This window comes from Cicer arietinum, chromosome 5 (genome assembly GCF_000331145.2).
Source record: "Cicer arietinum cultivar CDC Frontier isolate Library 1 chromosome 5, Cicar.CDCFrontier_v2.0, whole genome shotgun sequence".
Taxonomy (NCBI): Eukaryota; Viridiplantae; Streptophyta; class Magnoliopsida; order Fabales; family Fabaceae; genus Cicer; species Cicer arietinum.
In genome coordinates, this window is record NC_021164.2 from 69515599 (window position 1) to 69529925 (window position 14327).

At 32.6% G+C, this 14327-nt stretch overlaps 3 protein-coding genes across 3 annotated transcripts in view; 2 read left to right on the forward strand and 1 right to left on the reverse strand.

Annotated features, from left to right (window-relative positions):
• The window catches only part of LOC101493226 (60S ribosomal protein L6-2-like), a 2140-nt gene extending 787 nt beyond the window's left edge, over nt 1–1353 (forward strand). Inside the window, 5 exon segments of the mRNA NM_001279217.1 lie at nt 1–34; nt 37–42; nt 44–46; nt 751–932; nt 1033–1353. The exon segment at nt 1–34 is cut by the window's left edge and continues 2 nt beyond it. Of these exon segments, the coding sequence (NP_001266146.1) occupies nt 1–34; nt 37–42; nt 44–46; nt 751–932; nt 1033–1188 (381 nt within the window). The 3' untranslated portion in view covers nt 1189–1353.
• Nucleotides 1354–2743: 1390 nt separating this feature from the next.
• Nucleotides 2744–9341, forward strand: LOC101493541 (developmentally-regulated G-protein 3). Its single transcript, XM_004502812.4, has 10 exons — nt 2744–2926; nt 3677–3730; nt 4425–4598; nt 5520–5591; nt 6338–6397; nt 6779–6888; nt 7804–8103; nt 8503–8694; nt 8796–8847; nt 8935–9341. The coding sequence occupies exons 1-10, from the start codon at nt 2885–2887 to the stop codon at nt 8983–8985; spliced, it is 1107 nt and encodes a 368-aa protein (XP_004502869.1). The 5' UTR covers nt 2744–2884; the 3' UTR covers nt 8986–9341.
• A 1187-nt stretch (nt 9342–10528) lies between these two features.
• LOC101493860 (uncharacterized) lies at nt 10529–13967 on the reverse strand. The gene is made up of 3 exons (XM_004502814.4): nt 13809–13967; nt 12452–12691; nt 10529–11004 (listed from the first exon to the last, which is right to left on the reverse strand). The coding sequence occupies exons 1-3, from the start codon at nt 13824–13826 to the stop codon at nt 10957–10959; spliced, it is 306 nt and encodes a 101-aa protein (XP_004502871.1). The 5' UTR covers nt 13827–13967; the 3' UTR covers nt 10529–10956.
• Between the last annotated feature and the right edge of the window lie 360 nt (nt 13968–14327).

Genomic DNA, 14327 nt, shown 5'->3' on the forward strand with positions numbered 1-14327 from the left:
GTTGTGTTTTTGAAACAGCTTCCTTCTGGCCTTCTTCTTGTTACTGGTAACTATTTTTCCCCTATAATAAATATTGTTGTTTGGGCCGCACTTTCTGTTGTTGTTTTAGTTGTGAAATTTATACTATGGTTTCAATTCATAATAAAAATTGTCGCTTGTTATGCAGTTTCTATTGATTTTATGTTTTTTGTAAATGTCATACAATTTCGTGGGATTACTTGTGATGTTTGTCTTTCTTTTTGCATTTGGTAAATTATTGCTATGAAAATGGTGAATCAGATATTATTGCTTGAATTAGTAGGCTTTTGGAGTAGTTTCTCTGGAATTTGTTTTAGATTTCAGTAATTCAATTACTTGTAGGCATTGCTTAATTTAAGGTTCAGGGTTTGGAAATAAAATCATAGCTTTATATATACATCTTGGTACCTTTTACAACCCTTAACATACTTGATTAATAAGTTAAGATGTTTTCCTGATTTACTGTAGGCTACTGCTGTTGCTTCTTTACCATTGCAATTAAACAATTATTTCTCTTATCCATTGCTTTCCATTGTGCATGTCTATTGTCGTGCTATATAGTTGGTGGTTGTATATATGGTGTTTTTTAATATACTTCAACTCTAGCTTTTGCTTTTGATGCATTTTTTCAAGCATCGTACCTGTATATTGATTGATACTCATCTTTTAGAGATATATTATATTCTCTTTATCTCTGGCCAGTTTTCATATTCTTCTTTCTCACCACTTCAGGTCCTTTTAAGATCAATGGAGTCCCATTGAGGCGTGTGAATCAGTCTTATGTTATCGGGACATCAACCAAAGTAGATGTTTCTTCAGTTAATGTTGATAAGTTTGACGATAAGTACTTCTCTAAGGAAGCTGAGAAAAAGAAAACCAAGGGAGAGGGCGAGTTCTTTGATTCAGAGAAAGAGGTTTGTTTGATAAGTTTTTTATTTTTGTTTTTATTTTGTCAATATTTTATGACTTCCCTATGTTTGCTTATCTTTGCAATGCCGTTGCCTTTTTATTTAGGATAAAAAGGTGCTCCCCCAGGAAAAGAAAGACGATCAAAAGACTGTTGATTCCTCATTGTTGAAAGCCATCGAGACTGTTCCAGACTTGAAGACTTACCTAGGTGCCAGGTTTTCATTGAAGTCCGGTGTGAAGCCTCACGAGTTGGTCTTCTAGATGAATCAAGAGTGTTAGAGAATTGTTTTTTGCCCTTGTATTTGGTTGTTTGTCAAACTTAGAGCTTAAGTTTTTAATCATTTACAATTTTCTTCGTATTTGACTTTTTAAAAACTTGTATTATGTTATCCGGGATTTTGCTTAATTTATTGTCCTCTTCAACTACTTGATTTCATGATAGAGGCTATATTGCGCGCATACTACCAAACTAAGGTTAATTTTAAGCACAAAGGGCTAGGGGATATAATTTTTTTGCATACTTTTCAAAATGATTCTTTTTATTGTATTGTTTGCTTTATAAGTTTATAATCCTATTTATAAATCCTTGCGGTGCCTTTTGTAGCCTACCGGCACTTTTTATCACGATTTACTCGACCCGTTTTTCAACCATTGGAGGCTGGAAGTTTTTTTTAGCAGGTTGAGCTGTTTAATAAGAAATGCAATCCTTTTTAAAACTTGTGTCTCTGGGGTATGAGAAAAAATCAGTTAGTAATTTTATGTTACATATAAATAAATTCGTTATTTTTAGTAAATATACAATGTAATTGCACTCCAATAGGGTTTTCTTATCATTGTATTCTATTTGAACTTGCTTCATATTTATTCGATCCACTATATATTCTTTTTGATGTATATCTAGACATTATATTGAATTCCACCATACTGATGTAAAAGAATTTTCTTTCGTTTCTTTAATTCATATATAGACTAACGACAAATTCATTTGACTATTGATAGACTAAAAAAGGTCCGGATGCAGGACTGTGTTAACACATGTTAAAGAATGAATTTAAAGATTAAACATTTTAAAAACACAATATAAATATATTAGTTAATTCACAAAGGATGAGTAAAATTTATTTTTTTGATGATTAAAAATACAAAGTCATTTATTAAATTAATGTATTTATTCCGTAAAATATTTCTTTTCTAAATGATAATAAAGTGAATTCATTTAATATTTGTTCAAACATTATTAATTTTATATTAAATTTTATTAATTTTAATTTTTAAAATAGTAGAATATCATAGATTTCTATTTTTTGAAATACTAGGTGGTTTGCCTTGGTAGTCTCACAATTGAACCAACATAAAAAAAACAAATACTACAAAAGGTATCTAAAATAGTGAGCAAAGTTTCAGGTAATGGTAAGTCGTTCTAAAAAATTCGAGTCCGAATCTTAAATAAAATAATTATTAATCAGATTTTTTTTGCAAAAGAATTTATTAATAATCTTTGTACATGCAAAAGAATTTTATAATTTAATCTTTGTTTTAAGGTCATTTTTGTCTATGTCTTTGCTTATTTTTATCGGATTCTGCCATCTGATAATGTAAAATATAGTTTTCACTATTGTATTGGAACCAAACGAACAAAATTAAGGGGAGGAATAAGGGATAAACATTGTCTCGAGTCCGATTATTTTGGGCCGGCCCAATAAAATGGCAAATACCGTTGTCCAGAGTAGTATGGATTCAAGAATCAAATACTCTACCCTAGGTCCCACCGTAAGCGTTTCTGCATATTTGTTCTAGCACTTTCTTCAGTCTCATTCTCTTCCCCAGTACAAGTCGACGCTCTAAACCTGTATCCATTCACCATCGCAGAGGTTTCAAACTCCAATTTCATTTTATTTTTTGCCAGAAGTAAACTCAATATCTTCTGCTTTGCTTCCGAGCTTATCTTTCTTCAACAATGGCGACGGTTATGCAGAAAATCAAAGACATCGAAGATGAGGTACTTATTCTTTACCACAAGATCAAATGCTGCTTAGTTTTATTCTTTTCTCAATGGAACATAGGGAAATAGTTCCATACATACGATTTATTATACTGTAACATTGCGTTTTTTATAATAGTGCTGATTTAACATTTTGAATATATTTTTATTAAATTGATAGAATTGTTTATGTGTGGATGGAATTATTTTATTTGTCTTTTAATTAATTCTTATTTTTCTGCCATTTGATTACTAATCACGATCGTTTTTTTCCTTTAAAACTGTTTATGACCGACCTAATTTAAGTTCTGTGTTTATCCTTCAATTTTTACATGGGTTCATATGAATGTAAATGTTTTGTCCTTAGTTTGATTGCTGAGTTTCCTTTTGGAACACTGATTTGTAATTTTATTTTTTGCATACATATGAATGTGCCACTCTAAGCTTTTTTTTTTTTTTTTTGCGTTCATAATGAATTAAGCTCTTATAAGCTTGAAGCTCTTTTTATAAGCTATTCTAGAGATCTTATGGAAATAAGCTCAAAATAACTTATGAATATAACATTGACATAAGGTTTTTTTCATAGCTTGTCCCAATTAGTATAAGAAGTGCTTATGTCAGTAAATAAATTCATATATGACAATTCAAACAGGCTCCTAGTTGGCACTCTTAGATTGTATTTCTTCTGTCATTTGGACAATTCAAACTTTATTCTGTCATTTGGTTATTGTTTTGAGTATGATCACGGTTATTTATAATATTTTACAGATGGCAAGGACTCAAAAGAACAAGGCTACTGCTCATCATTTGGGGTTACTGAAGGTAAACATGTTAGTCCATTTTGTTTGATTAATATATTGTAAACATAGAAGAAACAGAGAAATATCATTTACATGACCAGTGTGCTGTTCTGTTTTTTTTTGTTGGCTGTTTCTGTTTTAGCTTCAGTTGAGGTTGGTGTTTGATGACGATGGGGCATATTTTTATGTTAAACTTGTAAATAATGTTTATTTCCAGTGCTATCCTATGTTAGTGTGACCGCAAAATGGTTAGATGAGATGGTTGTTCAAGGGATTGCATTTAGAAGTGCAATTGATCGGGATACTATAACTTTTCCAACATTCCTCTGTGGAAGTATTATTTGTAGGCATAGGCTGCATAGCGCATTCCACTCATGCCATTGGATTTGGATGTTTCCATACATCATAGGGTTTCTTATTGATTTGTATAGTGATATGTTCCTGTCCCTCTCCCTATATTTGAAGGTTGGGTAAAACAATAATAATGTCTAAAATTCTGAACATATGGAATCTTATATTCTTTATCTTTTTATTCTTCTGGTTTCTATAGTCCACATGCATCTTTTTTTCCTAATTCTAATTTGAAGGCAAAATCAGTGTTCTCTCAATAGAATTAAATTTTATCCCTTACTTGCTTTTCTGGCTTCTCTTTTGTTTACCTCTTTTCTATTATTATTTTTGTTGAGGAATTGACTATTATAACCATATGGTGCCAGGCTAAACTTGCAAAGCTGCGGCGGGAACTCCTTACACCTACATCAAAGGGAGGTGGAGGTGCTGGTGAAGGTTTTGATGTTACTAAAAGTGGGGATGCAAGAGTTGGTCTCGTGGGCTTCCCTTCAGTTGGCAAGTCCACTCTGCTGAATAAATTGACTGGGACATTTTCAGAGGTATAGGAAGTATTTGAGTTCTCATGCATTGTCTTCTTCAATTATATGATAGGCCGATCTTTAATTTCTTTGCTGTGTTTTGGAGTGAGTAATGTATTATTCAATGGAGCCCAAAGAAGTGCAACCTTTCAACAAGAAAAAGCAAGTCCAACCTTGCAACCTTTCAATGCTATCTTTTAATTAGCCATTTTTTATATTCTAATTCTTTTCAGAAGTTAAATAAATGTTAAAACTTCTATAATTGTCAAACAAATTCAAACGAAGTGATTTTTAAGGGGGGAAATTCTTAAACAAATGCACTGTTAGTGTTTAATGTATGGAAAAAGGAAAAGCAATACTCAACAAGAATTGTATCGATATGATGTAAATGATATGTCGAGTGCTTTTACAAAATGACCAGGCATTAATGCTTACCCTTATTCAAATTAAGGCTCGACTTTAAGGGATAATTTAGATTATTCCAAATAAACTTTAAGATACAATTAAGATATTAGAAGATATTTTTCATATATAGAAACAGTTACTAAATTAAAAGTGATTAAATACATATTAATAGTATCTCACTGATATAAATAAAGTAATTGTTAACACTAATATATTATATATATGTGCTTGACTAATCCAACAATGCATAGGATATGCGTTTATACTATCTTGTTCAAATTATTCCTCATGTACTCTTGTCTGATGAATTAAATGCGTACTTGCTTCTTTTTATTTAAGTTTTATTTTTATTATACATGCTTTATATATTTTGTAGTTTCTACAACTTAATAGCCAGTCAGTCATCTTGTGCATACAAGATAGCTTTCTCTTTGTATTGGGTTTGGGTGATGGAATTATTACAATTTTGTAAACTATCTAGGTTTTAGCTTGTGTTAAATAGTTAGTGTGAAAAGTTTATTTATTTTTGGTTTGCAGGTTGCTTCCTATGAGTTCACTACCTTAACTTGCATCCCAGGTGTTATTACATATCGTGGAGCTAAAATTCAGGTATGCATTGATGAATTTGTCATCTTCTTACTAATGGCAAGAGATTCAACATTTCGGGATGCCTAAAACTCAATTTAATTGTACCTCTTTCTGATGATAGTTGAGATAAGAATAAATGATACGTGAGTGGTGCCTCTCTATATCAAATTATCAATAGCTTCTGAGATCTGACTATCAGCTGCACATGAACTTATTTCTATCACATGTTTTGGCATTGATACTTGCATTGCAGCATTGTGATGATAGCTATCCCTCTACGATGTAAACACAAGAGTTAAACTTTTGAAACTGATTTAAGCTTTGTCTCTTCGTTGTATCTGTCTATATTTTTCTCCAAATTATAAATGAATATATTTGAAGTTTTATTTGACTGCACTTGTTGGGCAAGTTAAAAAATTTGAGAATGTCTATTTAAGATTCCTAATGTTTCCCAAGCTAGACTTGTTTGTATTGTCAAATGAAGCATCGGAAGATTGAGGTTTTTACAACTATGAAGAGGAGTCTCTTTTGCAATTTTTATTTATTTTATAATTTAGCATGAAAGGGTTCAGATTAACTTTTTCTTGAAATGCATCACATGATAGACAAGAAGGTCCCATTATTATCAACCCTGAAAATTTCTAGGACTTAATGAATATTTCCTGTATTTGAAACTTAATCATAAGACATCTTATGATAATATGATTGTGATACATATTTAAGTTATATTCAATTTTCAGTAGTAAATGTTTAATTTTGTGTGTCAGTTGCTGGATCTCCCTGGAATTATTGAGGGTGCCAAGGATGGAAAGGGTAGAGGAAGGCAGGTAATAATAATATGCTCTTTTTACCAATTGCATTTGGTATTTGTGTCAGGATAATATCCATTAGTTGAGCTTGTCCTTTTAAAACTGTTTCTATTTACATTTTGCTGAATGCTGACTTGCTGAGGTGAGATCCATGACACATATTTAGAGAAAACACTATTTTTAGGTCATAATTATACATTATTTTGGTCCACCAATTTTCTGTTAATGTGTTGAAACTTATATAATGAACTTTGCTTTGTAATAACATAGCTTTTGAGTTCTAGCTACAGAGTATTCCATTTGCAGCAATTAACATGTTTAGAATGCATCTTTCATACCTCATTGACGCAGACAAAGAATAATATATATTTTGTTTTGTATACTGTTTGGCAAACACAGGTTATAAGTACTGCAAGGACTTGCAATTGCATTTTAATTGTTCTTGATGCAATAAAGCCAATAACTCATAAGCGTCTTATTGAAAAGGAGCTAGAAGGATTTGGTATAAGGTAACATGTTATATTGTTTTTGTTTATTATGTTTATGTCATGTCACCAATTATGTGACCAACTGTAGGGGACTCCAATTATTGTTTTCAATTTTTCATAAACCACCCTATACTTGATTAGTTGGTTACTTTTTGTTTTTTTCTTCTTAAATATAGCATGAATATGATGAATGAAGATTTTATTGGTTAGGCTTTTTTACTCTGAAAGTAAGCATTTCTGGCTATTAATTGGTGGATGGTGTTGCACTTACACTCTAGACCTTGGGTAACTGGGATTTGGTTTGGGTTTTTGTGAGTGTGCACATCTTGCCACGAAGTGTGATCCTGAGTGATTATTGAATTTTGCCAAGGATTGCTTCTTTTGTGATAATGAATTATTCTAGCAACATACATAAATTTAGTGGGACCCAATTGAATTTCAACCAGTTAGAGAGTATGTGTTGAAAAGAGTGTTAGAGAGTATCTTGCTAACACTCCTCATTGGGTGTTTGTGGAATCATCCCCGTATGAATAGCTTGATCAAGTTTCAACAACCTTGTCCATTTTATTTTACATATTAACCAAAACTTTGCTGTTGCGTTCACTGTTGAACTTGTTAGCATTCTCATTTAATTATGTTAAGCGTTGCACAGTAACGTCAGTCTAAATATTCGTCATTCTCATACACCTGTTTAAGCAACGAGAGAAGTGTGACTGCATGTAACCACCAACATATGCACCAGGTGGACCCGGACCTTCTGGGAGAGGAATTTGGTTATATGTTTATGGTCCTTATCATTTGTTGCCGACTTTCTGTTATGCCATTCAGATGATAAAAAATCCTAAATCAAACTCACATTTTGATGTAAATTTTTGCTTTTATTTTCCTTGATAATTATTTATTTCTTTTATTTTTTGTATTTAATTTCTACTTCAGGTTAAACAAAGAGCCACCAAACCTTACTTTCAGGAGGAAAGAAAAGGGTGGGATCAATTTCACCTCAACTGCTACAAACACACATCTGGATCTTGATACTGTGAAGGCTATTTGTAGCGAGTACAGGATTCATAATGCTGATATTACTCTAAGGTATGATGCTACTGCTGATGACCTTATAGATGTCATTGAAGGCAGTAGAGTATATACACCCTGCATCTATGTTGTGAACAAGATTGATCAGATCACACTTGAGGAACTGGAGATTTTAGATAAGCTTCCTCATTACTGCCCTGTCAGGTAATTCTTCTCGTCACGATCTTATTATTACCTCAATCCTTTTCCTCCTTTCTAAGAAAAAGTAGTCATCATGAGAATTTTATACATCCTTATGTAAAGGAACTTAAATGTTACTTTTTATTGGTTATCAGTGTATTTTCGAGGGATTTCATTATCTAATATTTATTGCCTCCCATTTGGCTCCTTGAACTATAATTGCTTGGCAATATACCTCGATTTAACACCATTCTACCTTTATTCTGCCTGTTCAATCCTCTATGCCCATGCCCAGGATCATTGTTCTTTCTTATCTGTCTTTGTTTGACGTTAGGTATTTTCCATTTTGTATTGCATCTAGTATATTTGAGAGTTTTTTTATGCCTTGGTAGAAATTTGAGTTATTTTCTATCTGTTATTCAGTGCGCACTTGGAGTGGAACCTTGATGGGCTTCTGGATAAAGTTTGGGAGTATCTCAATTTAACTCGAATTTATACTAAACCTAAAGGTATGAATCCTGATTATGAAGACCCTGTAATATTGTCGTCTAAGAAGAAGACAATTGAAGATTTCTGTGAGCGCATTCACAAGGACATGCTTAAACAGTTTAAGTAGTGAGTACCTTCTCCCAAAACTAGATATATAAAGCTTAATTGCTTCATAATGTTGAGCAATCTCTCTATGATGCAATGCTTACATTTTCCAAATGATGCAGTGCTCTGGTCTGGGGTTCAAGTGCAAAACACAAGCCTCAAAGAGTTGGCAAGGTTGATTCTGATTCTATACAGAAGTGTCTTTTCTGTATCATTTCCTTTTCATTCACGTAACAAGTGGAATTCATTGTTTTACTCCAGGAGCATGAACTTGAAGACGAAGATGTTGTTCAGATTATCAAGAAAGTATAACTCGCGGTCAGACTTCTGCAAACCGACCACAGTGCTTGCTTGCATGAGATACTGAAGGATATCGAGCAGAATCAAAGGTCTCTTAGTGAGATTTTCTCCAAAGTTGTTGGATCATGCTCCAATTATTACTTGTTTCTTATTCAGATGGGAATTAGGTGAAATATACAGAGTGTGATGGATAGTTACACCATTTGTTGTCGAGGGGTGCTGTTCTTGTGAAGACTAATATGATATGCTGATTATTTGGTAAGCATTGTGTTGGTTATAGGTGGATATTCCAGTATGTTTGGACATGCTTAACGAAATGATGGTGTCAGTTTGGTACTACATTAATGTAAAATTTTATTTATGCTTAACTAACTTAATCCCCGGATCAAAAGTTCATCTAGATAAATATGGTGGCCCTAAAAGTGTCTCACTTGGCAGCCTGGACCACTGGTTTTGGTGGACGTAACTGATTGATTCCAGGTAAAAGAGTTGGTTGCTAAGCTAATCGATTCCCTCAATTAGCAATGGAAGCCAAGCGGCAGTACAAATCTTAAATTGAACAATTTGTGTCCCCTCAAATTGCAAGAATCGTTAAATTAGTTCTTCAAATTTGCAAAACTGCTTCCTAAATTGAAAACTGTCAGTCTATCTGTTCTCTGTTCATTGCTCATAGGGTATGACGTAAGGTGTGTAAGGGAGAATGAAGATATAGAGTTAATTTTCAACTGAGTTAGTAAAATACTAGTGGTCGCAAATTTTCAAATGATTATTTTTCCAAGCAAATGGTCCATCTGAGGTGGATGTGATGTGACAGTCACGTGCAGGAGCACGTACACACTGAAGATGCCGTGGTTGACCACTGATTAATATATTGACAACAATTTTCAATTTGAAATGCTTTTACAAAATTGCAAATTTGATGAACTCATTTGATTGATTCTCACAAGATTAAAATGTCTACTAAACTTGGATGTCATACGGTTTAGAAGATCGGTAAACTATTGTTTTGCTATTGTTTTGGTCGTCCAAAAAAAGTAGAAAAGAGCCAACGATACAGTTTAGAATACAATCTAAAATGTCTACTAAACTTGATGTGTTATCGATGATATATTAGCACTCCACAATCTTGATTAAAAAGAACCACTCTAAAATCTGAATATCTCTATCTCCAAGGAATTGTTGGATTTAAAAATTAAAATAAGGCAACGTTAACTCGCTAGTTTTTATTTTATAAGGGAAGTTGAACTGTTATCTTTTTATTATTTAGACCAATTTTACTTTTCCAAACTATAAGTCATTTTTATCACTAGTTACTGGTAGCAACAAAATAATGTAACACGACATTTAAAACTGATTCAGTTAAGTTTAGGCCTCCGCAGAAGTGTAACTGTACTAAAGTTGAGATGAGTAGCAAGCAAGTTGCAAGCGGCGACCATGATACCCATCCTTGTGCCTCACCGGAATTTCAGTAAGCTACCACATGCGGTGAATCTGATATTTTAAGGTCCAATAACTCGAGGAATGAGGTCTAACAAAACAAAAGAAAGGCCGGAAATAAATGAAAATTTGAGAGAATAAATACTAAACACGGTTCATCCTAAGTGAAATGTGATTGCGGCTCACTCTAAGCTAATAATTAATTGAGGAACAAAAAGCAAAGGGGTTTCCTTGTAAGCCATTGTTTTCCTGAATTCCCTCGTCCCATATTTAAGAGCTGGTAGTAAGGTTTTCTTGGTCTTGGGCAGCATTTACATTTACACGATTTACCATCTTTACCTCTAACTAGATACAAACATTGCAACAAGAATAACTCAGAATATGTCCAAATAAAACATAGAATCCTCGTTGAAGATTGTAGCTAAAAGGAATTGTTTGTTTTTCTAAACACAAGGGAAAAATTAATATAACCAAACACATAAGCTTAAGTGTCCTAATCAACGATCTTCAGAAGACAAGAGAAAAGGTTGTAGACGCTCCTGAATATCAGGCTTTTACACAACAGTTGAAGTAACTGAGGAAGCTCCTCCTTGTCTGCAGAAAGATATATTCAATAAATAAATACAAAGACAATATTTTAGGCACCACATATATTCCTCAAAAAAATAAATTAAAAAGGCACCACAAATATCCGATATTTAGTGGGCAGGGAGAATGAATGATTCACATTAAATTGAATTAATTATATTTAACACTTATAGATTCCGATAGAGATTTAAAAAAGTATATAATGCCACCGATTACCATGTTTTATGGCTCTCTCACCAATGAAATGTAGTGATTTCCCCAACCCAATCATCAAATACATGTGCAGCAACTAAAATTGCATATCGTTGCCTTGGTACATAGTACATCATATACTATTATATTACCATATCATATGTAATAGAATATTTACATCCTTCAACCTAACCACCGCCCTTACTTAAAAAATGAGCAATGATGGGTCCTACAATAATTCCATATAATGCCTACTATAATACGAAGTACTCCATATGCTTTTGTCATTGGATTGAAAAACATGAGTTTCCACTACCAGCTTTGGCCAAAGAAGCAAATGACAATTACATGAGCTACTATTACTAGAGGTGTCCTGATGGGTTGTATTTATCTCTTTGTTTCCTTTTTTCCAAAAAATAGATTCCAAGATATAATTCTTTTTTTCTTTTGTACAAGTTCCACCATATTATTCTACTCACTAATTTCTCCTCAAACCATGTTCGACATTATTATACCCAATATATGTGGTGGTGGAACTAGACATGTTAGAAAACTACATATTAATGTGCTTGACTTGCTACAGATATTACTTAATTTAGATTAACCTCCCAAATTAACCCCTAAAAAATTTTGGTGACACACTCATTGGTTTTATGACTGCCAAAATCAAATAAAAAAGTAATGCAAAAATCACATTGTGAGAACCGCAAATTTCGGCTATATTGGTCATTCTCAAGGACAAATGTCTATGGCCAAGGGCAAACATATTTGACATTTACAGTTCTTAAGGACTATGGTAAGATTTTTGCATTTTCAAGGACTCGTGTGTCATTGGCCAAAAAAAATTATAGATGAGTTCTTACACCTGGACAATGAAAGAATCTAAGAAAAAATGACTTAAACTTGAAGAGGGAAGAAAACAAAGAAAGAAAAGATTGATTTGAATGATTTCTTATGAAAGAGTATGACGAACTCTCCCTGTGAACTCACGTCAAAGTTCAACAATACCTTTTGAGTAAAAGATTTATGTAATCATGTATATTATTGTAGATGCAGACAGTTATTTTAATTACTTCCGCATAACAAAAAAATATAAGAGAAATCATAAATCAACAACAGCTACTATAGTAAATAACAATGACCACCCCATCACATTGAGCTATATAGAAATTTTTTAATTGAACTATAACATTACCATCATTGAGTGGTTTTAAATATAGCAAACAAAATAAAGAATAACATAGGTAGCTAGAAATCTTACAGTTGGAGAGTTGGTTTGGTGGTAGTGGGGGTGCTGACGCTCATTGTGATCAGTGCTTATATTGTTTTTGTTAGAAGCCATATTGAGCTCCTCCTCATTACCAAGACTTGCTCTTGAAGTATTAGTCTTGTTTTGCTTCCTCATTTCCCGGATTTTTGAGAAATCCAGTGAATAGTCTGGCAACGGGCCCTTCTGATCCCATTCCCCAAACTGTGGCACTGATAGCCAAGGAGCATTTTTCTGCATTGAAAATATTTATAGGTTAGAACTTAGAAGACTTCTCATCACAACAGAAGGATCTCCATTCTTCGGTTATGAACTTGTTTGTTATTTCACATTATGAAATGAAAAGAAGTTGTTAATTGCCCAGATTGGGTTCTTCATAACAAACTCTGATGAACTAATAAGTATTAGTAATGGTTAAAAAGTTTTGACTCGTAAACCAGAAGAACCATTACAAGCAGAGGAAAAGTAGTCAACAATCAATAATTCTTCTCAAAAACAGGGACAATAAGTCTTAACACATTGATTAAGGTTAACTAACTCTACAAAATCGATTTGCAAAATGAGGGATGCCTATCACTTATTAACATTCGTCTAATTAAACAAAAATTACATGATGCACTAACCATTTGAGGTGTTCTGTTGTAATGGTTGTCAGGGTAAGGATTCTCCCCAGACACCTCAATTTTTATTTTTTGACTAAAGAGTAAAGATTCGCCTTCAAGTTAAAAATATACTTTCCTAATAAAATAATTAATATTTTTGAGGATCATTTCACTATATTCATACAAGAGAAAAAAAATGAAAAACAAAAAATAATACTTTTATTACATTAGTAATATGACTTCTATAGTAGTAATTCATAACCCTTGCTTCCTCTAGACTACTGACAGGATAAAGGAATGAATGACAGAGAGGAATTTGGTAATCAATTTGTTTTGTAAAGGGATTAATGATTAATTCCAAAATGACAGAAAGTGATATCATCATATAAAAAGTTTGAACATAAAACAAATCGATCAATTAAATTAAACAGAGCTACAAAAGAAAAGAGTAGCATCAACGTTTAGCAACATGAACAAGAAGAGCAACAAACACATAAATATACAGATAGGTTATATGATAAACTAAGATTCTTCACAGAAATGGATTAATTAGGTCGAAGTTCTAACCTAACAGACAGAAACATCAATTCAAAGCAAAAAGTAGAATCATGCAAAAAAAAAAATCACTTCTCTACTCTTTTTTTTGGGTACAATTCGTTAGTCTTTCTTAACAAACAAACACATAGCATCGTTTCGGGGAATTAAAACGCAAACGTATAGAGAATAGAGAGGGAGAGTGAAGAAATTACCTCTTTATTTTGGTCCATGATGATTTCAGATTTTGAGAGTTGAGAAATTGGTTTTGTATGGAAGGGTTATTAGTTATTACAATTTTATAGGCACACTTGTTCCAGCGTGTATGAGCCTTCTTTATATAATAATTATATAAGGAGAAAATAAATCCCTTAAAAATTTGAATTGATTTTTGCAATTTTATTGTTTAATTACGAAAATGTCGTTTTTTTACGCGCAAAGCTGCTAGTATCACTCCTACTTGCTGCTTGGTTGGAGTTGTCAATGTCTACTACGGTACTACCATTGCCAATACCACGCATATACAATTACGTATAACAATCTTTATTTCATTTTATTTATTATTCTTTTTTTGACATTATTTACTAATTTTATGACAATATATTGTTTAGTATTTTTTTAGGGGTTTTTTACAATATTTATTATTATTATTATTATTATTATTATTATTGCTTTTATTTATTGTTTCCTTCTTTTGCCGTGTTGTGATTGTGGTGCCCGCCTCTGACTCGTGC